Raw genomic sequence first — 19,887 nt, forward strand, 5'->3', positions numbered from 1 at the left:
ACCTATGACACTTTCCTCTCAATTAACCAGTCAAGGAGACCTCCTTACTGATGAAGACGCATCATCCTACCGCAGACTCATCGGACGCCTTATATATCTCACCAACACCAGACCCGAGACACATTTTCGGTTAACAATCTCAGCCAGTTTGTTTCCGCTCCTACCACCCTACACCAACAAGTTGCCAATCGCATCCTTCGATATCTCAAAGGCAGTCTTGGTCATGGCATATTCCTCCCAAACAAAAGCATCAATCAGCTCAAATCGTATAGTGATTCCGACTGGGCTACCTGTCCTGAATCCCAAAAATCCATACTGGATATTCCGTTTACTTCGGTAATTCTATCATCTCTTGGAAATCCAAAAAGCAACAAACTGTTTCTAGAAGTTCTTCAGAAGCCGAATATCGGGCTCTAGCCATTGTCACTTGTGAGCTACAATGGTTGACCTATCTCCTTCAAGATCTTCGCATATCCATTGTTCAACCTGCTATTGTCTATTGTGACAATCCCTCTGCTATTCAGATTGCTTCAAATCAGGTGTTCCATGAACGCAACAAGCACATAGAAATAGACTGCCACATTGTAAGAGACAAAATCAACAATGACCTCTTGAAGTTGCTTCCCATTTCTATAACTCAACAAGCTGTTGACCTCTTCACGAAACCTCTTGCTGTAGCTACGATTAAATACCTTCATTTCAAGATAAGTATGACTGATATTTACTCCTATCTTGAGGGGGGATGAAAGCTGTTACTATTGGGCCTGTTTTGGAAGCCCAACCCACTTCCTTTTATCTTTCCTTTTTCTTTGTTTGCTTCTTCCCTTTTAATGTACACTGCTACTCTGTTGATTGTGCTAGGGATTTCTTAGCTTTCAATTCACTGTATTTTCTTTCTCTTTTGGGTGTACGTTTCCTGCACTTCATCTTCTTTGTTCTTCTTTATCAATGCTTTGTGCTTTCATCATGTTTTACCTTCATCATGTTTTATTTTGTAAGTTGCATATATTGTAATAGCCTTTACAATTTTATGATGTAAAAGTGTTAGACATTCATTCTATTCATAGTAAAAGGTTAATAACAGGTTGGTTCAGTAATCGGTAAGGTTTTTATGCTTTTAAAAATGTGAATATAATTATATTTTGTATGCCACGAACGAAAATGGTTCTTGGTGAATGAAGTTGGGAAAATGGAAAAATAAAATTACACCATTTGATAGAGGACACTTTTCTGCCTTCAAATTTAATAAAGATTTTTGTACTATCTTATTGACCTGAAGAAGGCTTCAGTAGAAAAAAATGCGTAAAAGTGTTCTTGTTATACTCTTTGATATATCTTGTTTTGGTGAAGTTTGATATTTTTCAATAGGCATGCAGTTTCAATCTCCCTTGAGTTGGATAATTTATTGATTTGCATGTTGTCATCTTAATTTCTTCATGACTTCCTATATTCACAAGTTAGAGTCCTTCATGACTATTTTGTCACAATGATCCAATTCTGTAAATATCTCAACCAATTTTCAATAATATTTAGTTAAGATTCTTTTATTTTATTTTGTAGTGAATGTCCTTTCATTCATAACAAACATATGTATCTCATGAAATGCTTCTGACAAAAACATTCCAAATATCAAGGCCAATGGGTAAGAAAGATAAATTTTCATGATTGACTTCATATAGATCAGTAACCATTTTTTCTTTGGTTTTTAGTATTCCATTTTTCATATCCTATCGCCAGTGGAGAAAACTCTAAATCTGGAGCTGCAGGTATTTTTTTTGAACTATTCTGCAGTATCTTGATAAGTTTGACCATTCAATGTACTATGAAGCTATAGAGTTTATGTAAAAGATGAGGTTCTCAGGGTTGTTTGATTGTACGAAAATACGTAAGAGCACACCTATTTTTTTTCGTATTCTTAAATGCAATTTCAATGTTTGAATATATATATATTTTTTTTTTCACGGAGAAGGTGAAGTTACTTAGACCTTATTTTGGTTCGCTTCAAATGCTGTGATCAGGTCAGTGGAGTTGCTTTCGATTCATGTTGGTCATCACCAAATTCAAATGACAATGGAGAGACCGTTATGTATCGTTTTGGTTCTGCTGGTCAGGTACTCAGAAAAAAATGTTTTAATTCTACAAATTAGAAATTTAAAATAATTATTTAAAATATTAAAGATATGAAATTTAAAAATAGCAGTTTATAGAATCTAAAATCTAAATTCATATATTCTATAAAGATTAAAAAGAATAATTTCAAGTTTTATGAATTAAAGAATACAAGAATATAAATCAAAACTTACTAAAATTTAAATGAATTAGGAACTGAAGTTAGCAAATACTAAATGTAGCTACATTTTAAAGTTATCTGATCTTTCTCCGAAGATTGGTCTTGGGAAGCTTTATTCATCAAAACGATTGAACTTTGTAATTATTTTTAATATACAAAAAGTTTATATTTATTAATTTTAATTTAAAAATATAATTTGGGATAAAATAAAAATATAATTATATATATATATATATATATATATATATATATATATATATATGGAAGAAAGTAATCTATATTTATAAATACAAAAATTCCTTTCTTGATATTTATCTTTATTTTTTTAATTTTATCGTTTAAATAAAAGTTTTTTAAATTAAAATAATTATTTTACCAATTTTACTATTTAAATGAAAATTTTTTAAAGTTTGTAGTCGAAAAAGTTTTGATCTATATAAAATAAGAAACAAAAGTTTTGATCATATAAATCGAAAAAGAAGCTATACATAGTCGTCATTTTTACTTTACGTTGCTGTCACTTAACAAAATAAAAATACTGTCGGCATGGTTGTTCCCATTAAAAAAAATTTACCATTGTATTTAGAAAATTCACAATTTTAGTTATTGTTTCATCAAATCAAATATTTAAATTTTAATTTTTTTTTCTAAAGTTCGTTATTTATTTATAGATATTTCCCTGGGAGCATTTGCAAGCCCTCTTAATAAATCATTTAATACAAAATATCTAATTACTTATTAATAAAGAAATGAAATTTTTATAAATTAAATTTTATAAAATATATTTTATGTTTTTTATAGTGATTCTATTGAGCTAAAACTATTGTCTTACTACTTGATATTAGACTAAGTATTGTGAGGATTTGAAAAATATTTAGAGAATAATTCAATGATCTCTTTGTGTATTTTGCTATGTTTTTCATTAGAATTAAAAAAATTTAATATTATGTGATGATAAATAGTAGATATGACGATTCAAGTAATAATGACTAAAAGTACTTACTAAATTTCTAGAGAAAGGTGATATTATTCCACCATGTAGTTGAAGAATGAAACGAAGCAAGATTTATTCCATTCGTGCTTCCATAGCTTTTCTCTCTCCTCCACGGCGCTCCCCTTCATTATTTCGCTTCATTTGCGTGGCGCGCCTCAGTTGCCACATCTTCATCTGTGATTCGCGCTCTCGCTCCGCCACATCAACATCTTCTCTCGCGAGAGCATTTCTCCCTCGCAGGAACCTCGTCTTCGTTTTCGTATCTTCTGCTTCTCACGGCCTAGAGAAACTTCATTTCTCTTCAAGTACGTCTCGCGCCTCAAGGTATTTCTTCTACTTCACGAGTTCATTCGAAGCACCAAACCCTAGAACACCTCTTCCTTAGGTTTTCTTCCATTTTCTCCGCGTACAACAATGCTTTCTTCTTCCTTCAAGCTTCGGACACACCTTATCCATGGCAACTACTACACCCAAACCCTAACCACTAAATTTCTAAGCACCTCTGCTCTTCCACACCATTATCAAAGATTCCCTTCCCACCAAAACCAACAACAATCACCTTCTGATCCTACACACTTTCAGCCTCAACAATGGCAGCAACATCAGCCTCAACATTTCAATCCACAGACCAATCAATTTCTTCACCATAACCATCAACCTCGTCAACATAATGTGCCTCCTCCATTTCCAGAACATGGCCATGATCAGTGGAATCCTCAATCCCCAACCCATCAAAGCCCTAATTTTCAAACTCCCACTTCTCAAAATCCTAACTTACGCCCATCCACTTTCCCCAAGCAATGGAACAATCAAAACCCTGCTACCCCGAATCCGTGGAGCCCTAGGACTCAGGGGTTCCCAAACCCCAACCAATTCCAAAACCCTAGTAACCAGCTGAACAACAATCAAACATCTATTCAAGGACAAGCCTCCCTGCTCTTCCACCGCCACCTCCTTCAATCACTGATTTAGCACTTTTGTGCAAGGAGGGTAATGTTAAAGAAGCAATTGAGTTGATGGACAAAGGGGTCAAAGCTGATGCTGGTTGCTTCAATCTTCTGTTTGACTTGTGTGGCCAATCCAAGTCCCTTGAAGATGCTAAGAAGGCCCATGACCACTTTCTGCAGTCTTCTTTTAGGAGTGATCTCATGCTCAACAACAAGGTGATTGAAATGTATGGGAATTGTAAAAGCATGACGGATGCTCGTAGGGTGTTCGATCATATGCCCAGCAGGAATATGGATTCTTGGCTCTTGATGATGCGGGGTTACGCAAATAACACCAATGGGGATGATGCCTTGCAGTTGTTTGAGCAGATGAATGAACTGGGTTTGGAGATTACTTCAGAGACTTTGCTTGCTGTGTTGTCAGCTTGTGCCAGTGCAGAGGCTGTGGAGGATGCTTACGTACATTTTGAGTCAATGAAAAGCAAGTGGGGAATAGAGCCTGGGGTGGAGCACTACATGGGGCTTTTGGATGTTCTGGGACAATCTGCATATCTCAATGAAGCTGAGGAGTTTATTGCCAAATTGCCATTTGAGCCCACTGTAACTGTATGGGACAAACTGAAGCATTATGCTCGGGTTCATGGAGACGTTGATCTTGAAGACTATGTTGAAGAGTTGATGGTTAGTCTTGACCCATCAAAGGCTGTTGTGAATAAGATCCCCACGCCACCTCCGAAGAAGTATACTGCAATTAGCATGCTTGAGGGAAGGAACAGAATTATTGAGTATAAGAATCCTACTCTTTACAAGGATGATGAAAAGTTGAAGGCCTTGAGTGGGATGAAAGATGCGGGATATGTTCCTGATACAAGATATGTTCTTCATGACATTGATCAAGAAGCAAAGGAGCAAGCCTTGCTCTACCACAGTGAACGTCTAGCAATTGCCTATGGCCTTATTAGTACTCCACCAAGAACACCTCTTAGAATCATCAAGAACCTTCGTGTCTGTGGTGACTGCCACAATGCCATCAAGATCATGTCCAGGATTGTTGGGAGGGAATTAATTGTTAGAGATAACAAAAGGTTTCATCATTTCAAGGATGGAAAATGCTCTTGTGGGGATTACTGGTGAAATCTTTACTTGAAATCTTCCAGTAGCATGGATATATCATTTTCTATCCCCTCATACCGGAAAACAGATGTGCGCCCAAGCTTTAAATACTACTAGGATGGAACATGAAGTATGTAATATGCATTGATTTAGTTTTGAATTTCTAAATTTGGTTGTTTGTTTCTTTTGTATAGTTAGCCATTACAGTTTTCTTTTAGTTGCATTAATTCCTCATCTTAGCTTAGGTTTCTTTAGCTTAGAGTCTTTAATTCTTTCCTTTTAGTTTCATTGTTTTCTTTTAAAGTGTCCCCACCTTGCAATAAGTAGTTAGTTAATAAATAAAAACAGGACCTAATTTTACATTTTCTAAACTTAATTTTTGCCAAGTCTGCTGATTGATTCCCTGGTCAGCCCTTTACTTCATTGGTGGGGATTAGGTTTTGTTGACTTTTTGCACGACGAAAAAGCCTTTCAACAAATGGCGCCGTTGTGAATTAAGTTTAAGAGTGCAAAGTTAGCCTTGTATCCATATAGCTTGTACAGTTTTTCTCTTTCATAGATTTTAGCTTGAGTTTTGTAATAGAGGTCTTAGTGGTCTGATTGGTGTTCTTCTAATGTGCATTTGATAAGCATGGATCATTCCTCTGCATATGGTAATTGCTTTTTCCCTTATAATGCTCAACCACAAAGATTTGACCTGTTCTGTGAGCCTTTTTTTGAGCATTCCTTGCAGCAACCACCACCCTGTTTTCAACCTTATGGTGAGCAGCCATCCTGGCCTATGCAGCAACAACTGCCACATTCATATTGGGACCAGTATGCTGAACCAGAGCAGGAGAATTTTCAGTCAGTACAGCCATGGCAGGATCAATTCTGTGATCAATTGCAGCAAGGCATGCCATCATCTGAACTTCAAGGACTGACCACTCAAGTGGCTCAGTTGGTAGCTGCTGTCAACAAGTTGACATGGAAAGCTGAAGAGGAAAATGATGCAACAATTAAAGAAACACCATTGGAGGCACCTGCTTTCATTGAGAGTCACACTTTCGAGAGCTTAACTACTTCAGGCATTGCAAGCTCTACACCACAGTGTTACCAAGATGCAGATCAGCTTTGGCAGACCCAATTTCATGAATCAGAGCAGCAAGTGGCATACTCTTCAGATTGTATGGCCTATATGTGGAAGGTGGCAGCAAAATTTGCTAGAAATGACTCCGATGAGGTAGTTAGTGAGAAAATATTGCAGGTATATTCTGAACTTGATATTAATGCTTTTGAATTGTTTAAACTTGAACCCATAGAGCCTGTTTTGGATTCTTTTACTGGTACACCTGTGCATACTCATATTTTAGCTTCACTATTTTCCATAGAGCACATTGACATATCTGATAGTCACCATCTTTGCACTGACATGGAATTCTATGAAAGTTTTAATGATGCAGCTGCTGACTTGGAGTTGGTAAGGTGATTTTTGAGGAGCCACAACAGGTTGATTCTAAAATTGAACTTCCTGTCTGTTTGGGTGAGGTGCAGAATAATTTTGATGATCTTGTGCATGTTAAATCTGAGAAACCCTTGCCTGATATTCTTGCTATTACAGTTGGTAATTCTGAATTGGTGGATGAGATTTTTGCTGTGAATCATACAAACACACCTACTGATGGGTGTTCTGACTTGAATGATTGTTTTTTGATGACCTGCTTGAGGATCTGATAAGTGCCTCTGATATAAATGAACATGTTTTTATGGATACACATGCTCACTTTGAATTTGATGTTAGTGCAGCAGAGTTAAACGAGCAAGAAGCTGCAGAGACAAAGGTAGTCCTGGTGGAGGCAAGAGATGATGTCAATACTGCTCAAGGAGTTTGGAACTTTCAGAATCAGCAACAATTGCAACAGGAGTCGTGGTTGATGCAGCAAAGTGCTTGGAAAGTGCAGAACCAACTGCTAGCCTTAAATGGAAAGCTATTGTTGCTGCAGTGGAGAGCTGAGAAAGAGCAATTCAATGCAACCTTGGAGGCAATGCATAAAGTGGATGAGCAAAATGGAGAAAAACCAATACGATTCTTCTTTCCCTTTCTCTTAAATAGTAGTTATAGGTCTTTTATAGTAATTAGCATAGTAATAGGTAGTATCATAAATAGTAGGATAGATAATATGTTGTTCTTCATAAAAATAAAGAAAATTAATTTTGATATGTGGCCAATTTGAATAAGTTTTCTTCTTGTTTTAGTTTTCTTTTTCCAGTTCTGTACATGTATATTTTGTGTTCAAGTGGGATTAGCTTTTCAGTTCTGATTTGTACAATTATTGTTCTTTAAATTCTGTTCTGTATAAATTTCTAGCTGATTGATTTGTCCATATGTTTCTGTGTTGTATCTGACCTTCCTCACTCACATTGAGGGCAATGTGCCTCTTAAGTGTGGGGGTGAGAGGGTATAGTTAAATTTTTTCTTTACTTTGTTGCCATGGATAAAGTGTGTCCGAAGCTTGAAGGAGGAAGAAAGCATTGTTGTACGCGCACGCTGAATCAATGGAAACGTCAAGCAGGGTCTTGGAGGGGACTGCGGATTTGTTAATAGGAGGAAAAGTTCTTCGGCTGCTCGTTTTCGTTTTGGGCCCTTGGTTTTTAAAAGATTATGGATCAATACATATTTTATTCACTTTTACTTCTTGCATCCCAAAATTTCTTTACGCGGTATCCACCCACTTACCTCTTATAAGGTCCACGGTAGATTAATTCAGAGGAGAAAAAAATGACTAAAAACATGTTAAAGAAAATATTTCGATAGTTGTGAATTAATATAATTGTGAATAATTGATATTTAATAAACTACAAAACATTTCAGTTCAGTTGTTTGTATATAGGTAAACTAACTCAAAAACTTCACCATAAACTTTATATATATATATATATATATATATATATATATATATATATATATATATATATATATATATATATATATATATACTAACTGAAATTTCATATTTTACCCTTTTATAACATTATGGAATTATGAACTTGCTTCTTTTAATAAAGTACTAAATAAATAAATTAGAAATGAATAATATTACTTTTCCAATATTATTGTCATTATTTTAGTTTTAAATGAAAATGAATATACTTAAATGTTTCTTTCTCTAATATAAAAGAAGAACCAATAGAAAAAAAAATTATGACCTTCGTTCAATGGATTCAAATACGTTTTTTTTGCCTTTCTTTTTAGATCAAACTCAATGTTAGTTCCTATGGTTTAAAATTAGATTAATCATTACTAAATATTAAATTTAAGTATAATAAAGAACACATCATTTATGTAAAATGTAATTCTTTTATGAACTTTGTGATGAATAAAAATTGTCAGTAAATATTCAATTCAATTATAAAATATTTAAAATCACTTTTTTAAAACATGAAAGATTTAATTTACCAATTTGAAAGTATAAGGATGAATAGAAAACAATTTAGTGTAAGAAAATTGACAACTATTGTTGATAACATTAATGTAATGCAATAATAATATAATATTAATTCAAACATGCGCATTCATCAGGCGAGCAACAGTGAGTTTTCAACTCGATTTTGCACAGCTTCCGCGTTGAAATCATCCAACGCTTTTAACCTTAAATTCGTTGTCTTCACTTCCTTCCTTCTTTCGTCTGATTACATTATCTTCTGCAGGTACCAAAGTCTCTTCCTTTCTCCTTCTACCTTCTGTTTTAGCCATTCTTTGTATATTTTTTTAAAATTTATTTTCCACTTTCAATTTTGTGACTCCTTCGGTTTTGTCTGCAATTTTGATTATTTCAGCATAAATTCTATGAATTTGGATTCATCGTAATTTCAAAATTCAATTTTGAGTAGAGGGTTCTTGCTATAGAACTTGATTTTGATCTTTGGATTTTTCCTTGTTTGTCTTCCCGGGGTGAAATTGATACACAAGATCATTGAGAGAGAGAGAAGATGTTTGGTTCAAAGAAAACTCCGTTGAGAGAGGCTAAACCTAGCTCTGTTAGTCCTGTCCATAGCCCCTTTGATTCTGATAAAGAGTCAAGAGATAAAAAGTATAATTCCTCTAAGAAGACTTTAACCAACACCAATCCCTTTGATGATGATGTTGAAGTCAGTGGCCACTCTTCATCATCTTCCTATGGCCTTTCTTCTGCACATAGAAATAGGTATAAGAACGATTTCCGCGACTCTGGGGGGTTGGAGAGTCAATCTGTCCAGGAATTGAAGGACTATGCTGTTTACAAGGCTGAAGAGACCACAGAATCAGTGAACAGTTGTTTGAAGATTGCTGAGGAAATGAGAGAGGATGCTACCAAGACTCTGGTGATGCTGCACCAACAGGGGGAGCAGATTACTAGGAGCCACCATGTTGCTGCTGATATTGATCATGATCTGAGTCGGGTATTGATCTTGTTATTTTCTCAGTCACAGCTTCTTCATCTTCTGAAAGAAATTGATGCTGCTTCAATTGGTATTCTGCACTACTCTTTTGACTGTTTCGTTGACGTATTTACAGGGAGAAAAACTTTTGGGAAGTCTTGGTGGCATGTTTTCCAAAACATGGAAACCCAAAAAGACGGGCGCGATAACTGGCCCAGTTGTTTTTGGAGGTTAGTATTTTCTCTCCTTTCATCTTTTTAATATCAACTGATTTTGGTTGTGTGATAATTGTATTTGTTATGTGCTTCACGATATAGATGATCCTGTGAGAAGAAAAGGCAATGACTTGGAACAAAGAGAGAAGTTAGGATTGACTTCTACCACTAAAGGCCAATCGAAGTCACGGGCAGCACCTTCTGAGTCAACAAATGCGCTTGAAAAAGTTGAGGTTCGTATTCATTTGATGAAGATTTAACTGTTCATGTTGAAGTCATTTGAAGTACTGAGCATGACAAAGCTTCAGTTTCTTAGTGCTATGAAATGTGATTAATATCTGAATGTGTTCTTGTCCTTAATGACCACCATATCACTAGTGTGAAGCCAACCATTTTATTTAAAAACAGACAGTTTTGCAACTATTTCTCAGCATCGAATTCGGCTAATGACTGGAATATCCTGAACAGGTTGAAAAGAGAAAGCAAGACGATGCACTGTCAGATATAAGTGACCTCTTGGGAGAATTGAAAGACATGGCCATTGACATGGGATCTGAACTTGAGAAGTAAGTTTATTGGATTCTATGATCGATCTCTCTAATTTTACCAAACAGAGATTCTTTGACACTGGCAACAATGTTTGCTCAGGAAGTACTCCTAGTTAATGATTATTCAGAACCGTTTCACTTATTTCAAGATGTCATAATTTATGCTGGTTTTGGTAATGTTGCAGGCAAAATGATGCTTTGGATGGTTTTGAAAATGATATGGATAAGTTGGTCATCCGTGTGAATGGTGCTAATCAACGTGGCCGTCGTTTGCTTGGAAAATAGGAGTGTATGCCATGAGACTGATACTGATTTTTACTTTGCATTTTTCAATTAAAGGAGCTTCCATGTTCCAGGATACTGGTTTCAAATATGGTAATGTACAATCCGCTTGTGAAATATGTCTCTGAAATATATATAGTATTGATTCAGTATAAAGTCATGTAATAGTTTCTACAGTACCAAAATTTTAGATGGAGGAATATGAGAACTTCAAATACATAAAAAAAAGAAAAAAAAAAGCTATTAGAAGAAAAAGAATTTCTAACAGTTTTTTAGTAAGCTTCCCCGAATCAATCCAAAAAACTTTAAAAGCCATAATTTTTATAAAATAGAAAAAGGTACCATGGTTATTTTGAAATAAAGGGTGACGCAAGAATGAATACAAGAAACTAAAACCACCTTTTAAATAACAGATAGTTTTAAACATATCATTTATCCAATCCAACTTTAGGCATACATATAAATTCTTTGAAAGTCCTAAAACCTCTAACCCAATCACATACTAGTTATAGTTTAAGCTTAATAGCACTTTTAGTCCTATATTTCTAATAATATTTTAATATTTTTCTCTATTTACTTTTTTCTCAATGTAATCTTTTTTGTTAAATAATATTAACGTTATTTAGAAAATATTTAACAAATACTCCATTGTTAACCAAAACCAAAAGCAAATTTAACAAATACTCTCCATAAAAGACACATGTGAAACAAATTTCAAAGATTTTTTAATGTTCTTGAGACCTTATACTTCAAACATCTTTTTATTGTAGCACATAGTTAAGATCTTCCCTTCTTAACATAAAAACTTGAAGAATCATTAAACCAATGAGAACCACTCACAATTAGTATCTCATAAAAAAATTCCATCGTTGTTCTAAATATCAAATTAAGCTAAATACTTAAATATTATTATTGAACAGGAAGACACAACCCTCTGCATTAGAAACACCTTATTGCAGCACTTATGCTGTGTTCTTTTGTAGTGATTTGGGGGAGATGATTTGAATGAATTTGAGTAGATTTAAGGGTAATTTTTTTGTTGTTTTGTTGAGTGGATTTGTGGATAATTGAGACTGGATTTGGAAGTAAAGTGACAACCCTCTACATTAGAAACACCTTATTGTAGCACTTATGATGTGTTCTTTTGTAGTGATTTGGGGGAGATGATTTTTGGGAGATGATTTGAATGAATTTGGGTAGATTTGAGGGTAATTTTTTTGTTGTTTTTTTTGAGTGGATTTGTGGATAATTGAGAGTGGATTTGGAAGTAAAGTTTGTGAGAATTAGTGTAGAATTTGATTGATGTGATAGATAAAAAATTATTAATTGATAGAAATTGAAGATTACCAAAATGCCCCTAGTGATTATTATAATATAAAATTATATTTGTTAATTTTATATTTAATCTTTTATATTTAATAAGTGAAGGTAATTATTGTAATACGTGATGCATGATGCAGTGTGTTTCTAAAATGGACACACAAGCACACACGTTGCAAGACATCATCTTTAGTGCTCCTCCCTTCCTTCAGACATAACACCAACAACATGCTCTTTCTTCCCCACCACTATCATCATCGCCTACCTCCTTTCTCCCTCATTCTTCACTTACAAACTCATCCTTTTCTCGGAATATTATTTTCTCCTTTTTCTTTGTAAAGGAAACCAAAAAAGGTCAATTTTTGCCATTCTTTCCTCTACCCTTTCGATCGCACGTACGCTGCATTCTCTTGCACCTAAATTCATCCAATGTCTACTAATTCAACCTTTTAAAACTCAATTTGGGATCTACTTGGCGGATCTCAATTACTGAAATCCAATGCACGATTACACTTGCCTGGGCGGAGCAGCGCGTTCGCCACCGTCGTCATCGCGATTCCACCACGACCGGAGCAAGAACGGAAGCTGGAATTCATCTAAGGAAAGCAATTCCATGGAGAAGTTGGTGTTTATTCTTATGTCGGCAGTTTTCAGAAGGCGGGGTTTGCTTCTATTTGCGCCTTTGCTATACATTTATGGAATGTTGTTGTATATGGGTTCCTTCAGCTTCGATGTTGTCAATATAAAGAATGATGTCGAATACTGCTACAAGGTAATTGAATACACCACTGGGAACCGACTTCATTTTTAGAAATTCTTCACTCTCTGGAACCGAATACTGTTGCAAGGTAATCGAATACACCTCCAGTTTTTCCTCTTCAAATGCTTCGAATTGTTCTTCGTCTTCAACCATTTGAAGATCAGCTAGGACTGGAGTTGAAATTATAAAATACGCAAAGGGTAAATTAGATATTGTATGTAAATCTTTGCAAATCTTTGTACTTCAGCGGATGATGAAAAATACTCCAATCCCGCAAATCCGCGCCTTTCCATCGTCGCAATTCCGTTAATGTGAACAGACATAGTCCCGCAAATTCGCGCCCCCATTCTCTCTTGAACAGTGAAATCAGCTTAAACGAACATAGTGTTAGAGTTAAGATCTTCCCTTCTTAATATAAAAACTTGAAAAATCACTAGACCAATGATAACCACTCACAATGATATTAGCATCTAGCATTGCTCATGTTAAAAAAATTCCATTTTTCTTCTAAAAATAATATTAAGCTAAATATTTAAATGTTATTATTAAATAGGAAGAAACAACCATCTCTGTTAGAAAACACCTTAGAAATCATTATAAACTATCATAATGTATTATAATAGCAAAATTCCAAACAAACAATTAATTTTCGAAAATCTATAATGTAAACATGTGGGTCCTATTAGAGAGAGAAGAATTAAATGTTAAACAAAAATTTATTCATGAATCAGAATGAAAAAAAAATAAATATTAGACACCTATCAATTATTGTCCATAAATTTGAGGAAGTAGAAAGGCATTTATTGTGAATGATAAATAAATAAAACAACTTAAAGCGCATTTATTATATTATTTATTTTATTAAGTAAAATGGGTATAGGAGAGTAGCCGTTGCACTTGTTTAATGCTCCCTCTCTTTTTTTTCTTTCTCTATGGTTGTTCGTCACTATTTCTCTCTCTCTACCCTCACAAAGACACACCACCATTGAGTAAAACGCTGTCAACACAACACTCTTCTTTCCGTATAGGCTTTTCCAGTGACCTATTTGTTTATTCTCAAATTTCCGGTTGAATTTCAATTGCATAAAAAGAGAAACACTTACCCTTGAAGCATGTTTCTCAAGTCATTTTTCATTTTTCTGTGTAGTGAACAAAACCATACTGTTGGATTCGAGTGTGAAACAAAGAAACAGAAAACCCATAAAAGAAAGAAGAGAAAACACAGAGAGAAAAATGATCTGAATATTTTGAGATTGAATTCGCTTGAAAAACAAAGACAGGCTACAATATATAGCCAATCCAAGCGACAAAAATAAAACTAAACGATCGTAAGCAGTAGAGGCCGAACGTAGGCCGAGTACAGCAAAGACCAAACAACACAGCCAAGAACAAAAAATGAACGAATATAACCAAACGCTCACAAGAGAACGTTTGACCACAAATGACCAGTACAAGCCGAACGATTATCAACAAGAAACCGAACGTTCAAAAGTAATAGAAGTGAGTCTAACTAATAAATCTCCACCTAGACTCAACTATTACAAAGAAGAACAAAATTACCGAACGGTACACAATTACAGACCGAATGGTAAAAAACCAATCTTGGACAATAACTTCAGAAACTTCTCTTTAGCGAGTGACTTAGTCAACATATCTGCAGGGTTGTCTTCAGATGCAATTTTGCAGATTTGGACATCACCGGATTCCACAATGCTCTTGACAAAATGCAGCTTGACGTCAATATGCTTTGTTCTAGAATGGTAGATCTGATGGTTGGCCAAATGTATGGCGCTCTGACTGTCACAATGAACCTGTATGGTCGTTTGATTAATACCCAATTCCCGAATCAAGTCTTTTAACCACAATGCCTCCTTTACCCCTTCAGCGAGCGCACAATATTCAACTTCAGTGGTTGAAAGGGCAACAACCGATTGCAATGTAGACCTCCAGCTTACAGTAGTACCGAACAATGTAAACACATATCCCGAACATGATTTCCTTGTGTCCATGCACCCGGCAAAATCTGAATCAACAAAACCTTCAATATAACCTCCACCTTGAAAGTTATTTTGGAAGAGTAATCCAGTATCAAGAGACCCCGTATGTATCTAACCATCCACTTCAACGCTTCCTAGTGAATTTGTCCAGGATCAATCATAAACCGACTGAGAACACTTACCCCATGCGGTCTTGTGCAGACCATGCCATACATGATGCTCCCAATCCCATTTGAAAATGGAACAGATTCCATCTTCCTCCTTTCATTCTCGGTCTTTGGGCATTGTTCTTTGGTGAGTTTCAAGTGTTGACCGATCAGTGTGTCAGCTGGTTTGGATTCAGTCATCCGATACCTTGAAATCACCTTCTGCAAATAACTCTTTTGAGATAAAAACAAGTTTCCCTTCAGTTTATCTCTCTTTATGTCAATGCCAAAGATCCGCCTTGCTTCTCCAAGCTCCTTCATTTTGAAAGCACCACTCAACTTTGCTTTCATCTCATGAGTCATGCTCATGTCACTGCTAGCAATCAGTATATCATCCACGTATAGAAGAAGATACAGTACCTCACTGTCACGGTTCAGAGTATACATGCAGTCATCATAATTGCACCGCTTGAAGTTCAGCTTCATCAGAAAACCATCAAATTTCCTATACCACTGTCTTGGACTTTGCTTTAAGCCAGAAAGAGACTTCTATAACAGGTACACTCTATCATCCACAGCAAATCCCTCCGGCTCTTCATATAAATTCTTTCCTCCAAGTCTCCATGCAGAAATGCAATCCTCACATCCAACTATTCTAGATGCAAATTGCGGTGAGTAACTATCGCCATTAAAACTCTGACCGAACAGTGCTTCACGACAGGAGAAAAAATCTCATGATAATCTACACCTTCAATCTGAGTAAAGCCTTTGACAACAAGTCTTGCTTTGTACCTTGCTTTCTCACCCCCTGGTATAACTTCCTTTTTCTTGAAGATCCATTTTGAACCTACAACCTTCTTACCCTTTGGCAGATCCACCAATCTCCAGGTGCTATTCTTCCTCAATGCCTCCAACTCTTCCTCCATAGCACCCTGCCAAAGATGACGATTGCTGCTGTGAAGAGCCTCCTTGTAACTTCTCGGTTCACCCGAGCTTTCAAGATCTTCAGCAACATTCAAGGCGTAGCAAATAAATCCGCCTCTCCAAACTGTTTGGTTGGCTTAGAGATCCTTCTTTCCCTATCTCGGACAAGCTGATATATCTTCAATTCATCACCAGCTCCTCTTGAGTGACTCACATCACCAGATATACCATCTGTTTCATCACCAAGATCTGTTCGCATTTCACCCGTTCGGTTCTTCTCCAATGACCGAACGTTTTCATCTTGCCTTTCACCCGTTCGGTCTTCCTCAGTCAACGACCGAACGACCCCATCAGTAGTATGCTCCACCTCAACGAGCGTCTTCTTCTCGCATCTAGGATTTTCAGCATGCATAACCATTTTTGTTTCGTCAAAAGCGACATCCCTACTAATGATCAGCTTGGACGGTTTAGTATCTAACCTCCACAACCTGTATCCCTTAACTCCTTCAGCATATCAAAGGAATACACTTCTCACCGCTCGGGCATCCAGCTTATCTCCTTTGACATTAGAGAATGCCAAAGAACCGAACACCCTCAAGTTTGAGTAGTCAGCCGGTCGTCCACTCCAAACTTCCATTGGTGTTTTGTAATTGAGAGCCGAAGACGGACTCCTGTTAATCAGGTATACGACTGTATTGGCCGCCTCTCCCCAGAAAGCCTTTGACAACCCCGATCCAAGCAGCATGCACCTAACCCTCTCCAGAATTGTTCTGTTCATCCTTTCAGCCAAACCATTCTGTTGAGGAGTTCCCACCACAGTCTTGTACCTCCTGATCCTTTTAACCTTACAAAACTCATTAAATTCCTCTGAAACACACTCAAGACCATTGTCAGTTCAGACATTTCAGCCTATACCCCAATTGGTTCTCGGTCTGAGTATGCCACTCCTTGAATTTTTGAAACGTTTCAGATTTATTCTTCAGAACGTAAATCCACACTCTTCTTGAAAAATCATAAATTATGCTCAAGAAATACGTTCCTCCACCATGAGTCTGAGTTATTGCAGGCCCCCACAAGTCAGCATGGGCGTACTCAAATGGTCGTTTAGTTAAGTGCTTCCCTTGACCGAACGATATCCTGTGTGATTTCCTCAAGATGCAAAGATAACAGAAATCCAGCTTCTGCAGTTTATCACCCAGAAGTAAGTCTTGCTTTTCCAATTCTTCAAGACCCTTCTCACTGATATGACCCATCCTCAAGTGCCAAAGCCGAGCGTTGTTCTCAGTCTTCCCACTTGCTATTGAGACATGGCCAATGACTTTGGATCCCTCCAGAATGTACAAGTCATTCTTCCTTCTGCCTTTGACAACCACCGAATTTCCAGAACACACCCTCATCACTCCATCCTCGACTTTTGTGGTGTAACCTCCAAGATCAAAGGAACTTATTGAAATTAAATTTCTCTTTAGTTCAGGCACATACCTCACATCCTACAGTACCATCTCTCGGTTATTAAACATCTTCAGCCTTACCGACCCCACTCCTTGCACTCGGCAAGCCTTGTTATTTCCCAGCAGCACATTTCCATGCTCCTTCTGGTCCAAATTCTCAAAGAACTCCTTCACCGGACACATGTGATAGCTGCAGCCAGAATCCATGACCCAACTCCTTTGAGAATCTTCAGACGAAGCCACCAGAACACCAGCAGATTCATATCCTTCAAAAGCCTTTACCACATCTGCAGTTTCCTGTGGCCAAACGATTTTGCCCTTCTCTAGACAATACTTCTTGATATGTCCCCTCTTCTAACACTTGAAACATCTCACCTGTTTCACACCTTCTGGCTTCGACTTCTTCCCATTTCCAGCCTGCTTCTTCCATTTCCCTTTCACTGAAATTAGCCTAGATGCCACCTCCTCGGTTGCCTTCGAAGCTTAGAGCTTTTGAAACCCCCGTGGTTCGAATTGACGTCACAACCTCCTCTAGAGTAATCACCTGATCCTTGTCATAGAGCAAGGCATCCCTGAAATGCTCAAAGGTTCTTGGAAGTGCATTCAGAAGAATAACAACTTTATCTTCATCTTCCAACCTCACGTCAATATGTTCCATATCATCAACAATCTTGCTGAATTCTGAAAGGTGCTCCTCTATGGTTCTTGATTCTGTCATCTTGAACGAATAAAGTTGTTGCTTCAAACACAAACTATGAGCCAACGATCTCGTCATGTACAAAGATTCCAACTTTGCCCAAATTCCAACCGTAGTCTTCTCCTTCGCAACCTCTCTCAGTGCCTTATCACCCAAACACAATATGATTGTGCTTCTTGCTTTATCAACCATTCTTTTCTTCTCTTCTTGCAACATCCCAGCACCCATGTTCAACTCACCCTTCAACGCTTCATCGCATCCCTACCGTATCAAGATAGCCTTCATCTTGATCTTCCACAGCCCGAAATCATTAGAACCATTGAACTTCTCAATATCGAACTTGGTTGCCATTGCTTCTTGAGTTTCTTGATTCACTGCCCCACGGTGGGTGCCAATTGTTGGATTCGAGTGTGAAACAAAGAAACAGAAAACCCAGAAAAGAAAGAAGATCAAACGCAAAGAGAAAAATGATCTGAATATTTCGAGATTGAATTCACTTGAAAAACAAAGACAGGCTACAATATATAGCCAATCCAAACGACATAAATAAAACTGAACGATCGTAAGCAGTAGAGGCCAAACGTAGGCCGAGTACAACAAAGACCGAACAACACAACCAAGAAAAAAATTAACGAATATAACCGAACGCTCACAAGAGAACGATCACAAACGACCAGTACAAGCCGAACGATTATATACAAGAAACCGAATGTTCAAAAGTAATAGAAGTGAGTCTAACTAACACATACAATTTTACATTGTTTGGGAATGATGAGCATCAGCTGCCAATGAGACCTATCATGATTCATAAATAGTTAGTAAACTAATTAAGAAAAATTTAATGAAATTTTACATAAAGCAACCCATACCCATCAATGTATTCACAAAGTATATGTCTCTGTTTGACTCAACCATCCATGTTTCTAAATACTTTTGTTTGCTCTCAATTGTGTTTCCAGAAAGTTGGATGGTCTGAGGTTCAACAAATCCGTACATGGAAGACCGACCTTGGTCCACAATGACTGTATCCATGTACTTAAAACAACAAAGATAAGTTATTAGAAACTAAGAATGTAAATAAGTTTAATATGGAAGACAAAATTAACTATCTTACATGCACCATAGTTATAAGTTCTCATTATACCGAACATGAATAGATGGTCACGCATATTGCCTAAGTCATGGAGTGTTTGATTAAGTCAACGAACACAAGGACAAAAATATGTCCCATTCATAGACTTAACATTTTGTTCAACATATTGCAAGAACTCCGAAACACCCTTCTCATATTCTTCACTGATGCGACGTTCATTTATCCAGCTTCGATCCATACTATGTTCGTAATATACTTCACCAGTTTCAATTTTTTAACTCTCACAAAGTTAGGTCCTACCCATTTAGAAAAATTATTTTTCATAATTTGCTAAGACACATGCAAAGAAGTCTACATCATAAATTTGATAAGATTTCGACAACATTTCGACAACATTTTTCATAATCAAACTTTACCAACCTTACCCAAAACCCCAACCTATAGTGGCCACCAAGCCGTGCCGCTGACTCACATAATCAATATAATAAAAGAAACCCAACATAACCCCAAAGGCTCTCCCTCTGCCAAGAAATTCTCACGCAAATTAATACACTCAGCTATGGCTTTTTCCATTTATATATCACAAGTAAAACTATAATGATTCATGGAGAGGGAACCACACGACCCAATTTATTATTCCATACCGAGTTTTAGGAACAAAACATGTAACGTCTCCCTGCATCAATTTCGAACACCCCATTCAAACAAGGTT

The 19,887-nt window shown here is 36.5% G+C and overlaps 3 protein-coding genes across 4 annotated transcripts; all 3 read left to right on the plus strand.

Annotated features, from left to right (window-relative positions):
* Nucleotides 1-3,340: 3,340 nt before the first annotated feature.
* On the plus strand, nucleotides 3,341-5,531 carry LOC148199398 (pentatricopeptide repeat-containing protein At2g15690, mitochondrial-like). The gene has a single exon (XM_088113642.1). The coding sequence runs from the start codon at nucleotides 4,301-4,303 to the stop codon at nucleotides 5,363-5,365; it is 1,065 nt and encodes a 354-aa protein (XP_087969768.1). The 5' UTR covers nucleotides 3,341-4,300; the 3' UTR covers nucleotides 5,366-5,531.
* Nucleotides 5,532-5,675: 144 nt separating this feature from the next.
* Nucleotides 5,676-7,578, plus strand: LOC148199399 (uncharacterized). Its single transcript, XM_088113643.1, has 2 exons — nucleotides 5,676-6,590; nucleotides 7,130-7,578. The coding sequence occupies exons 1-2, from the start codon at nucleotides 5,976-5,978 to the stop codon at nucleotides 7,136-7,138; spliced, it is 624 nt and encodes a 207-aa protein (XP_087969769.1). The 5' UTR covers nucleotides 5,676-5,975; the 3' UTR covers nucleotides 7,139-7,578.
* Nucleotides 7,579-8,877: 1,299 nt separating this feature from the next.
* On the plus strand, nucleotides 8,878-10,963 carry LOC148199400 (SNAP25 homologous protein SNAP33-like). 2 transcript variants are annotated; one of them, XM_088113721.1, is made up of 6 exons: nucleotides 8,878-9,031; nucleotides 9,294-9,763; nucleotides 9,879-9,972; nucleotides 10,060-10,190; nucleotides 10,426-10,523; nucleotides 10,691-10,963. In XM_088113721.1, exons 2-6 carry the CDS (start codon nucleotides 9,314-9,316, stop codon nucleotides 10,788-10,790), a joined length of 873 nt encoding a protein of 290 aa, XP_087969847.1. In that variant the 5' UTR covers nucleotides 8,878-9,031; nucleotides 9,294-9,313; the 3' UTR covers nucleotides 10,791-10,963. The 2 variants fall into 2 exon arrangements, with proteins under 2 accessions (XP_087969847.1, XP_087969846.1); XM_088113720.1 differs by having other exon boundaries at nucleotides 8,888-9,031; nucleotides 9,161-9,763.
* The last annotated feature ends 8,924 nt before the right edge of the window (nucleotides 10,964-19,887 follow it).

This window comes from Vigna umbellata, chromosome 4 (genome assembly GCF_029865625.1).
Source record: "Vigna umbellata cultivar VRB3 chromosome 4, Vumbellata_1.0, whole genome shotgun sequence".
NCBI lineage: Eukaryota > Viridiplantae > Streptophyta > Magnoliopsida > Fabales > Fabaceae > Vigna > Vigna umbellata.

Bases quoted from the DNA above. Each gene is read 5' to 3' on its own strand.
- LOC148199399 (XM_088113643.1), top strand. From the start codon at position 5,976: ATGGATCATTCCTCTGCATATGGTAATTGCTTTTTCCCTTATAATGCT.
- LOC148199398 (XM_088113642.1), top strand. From the start codon at position 4,301: ATGGACAAAGGGGTCAAAGCTGATGCTGGTTGCTTCAATCTTCTGTTT.
- LOC148199400 (XM_088113721.1), top strand. From the start codon at position 9,314: ATGTTTGGTTCAAAGAAAACTCCGTTGAGAGAGGCTAAACCTAGCTCT. The intron at 9,764-9,878 runs GTATTGATCTTG...ACGTATTTACAG, and splicing joins TTGATCATGATCTGAGTCGG to GGAGAAAAACTTTTGGGAAG. The intron at 9,973-10,059 runs GTTAGTATTTTC...TTCACGATATAG, and splicing joins TGGCCCAGTTGTTTTTGGAG to ATGATCCTGTGAGAAGAAAA.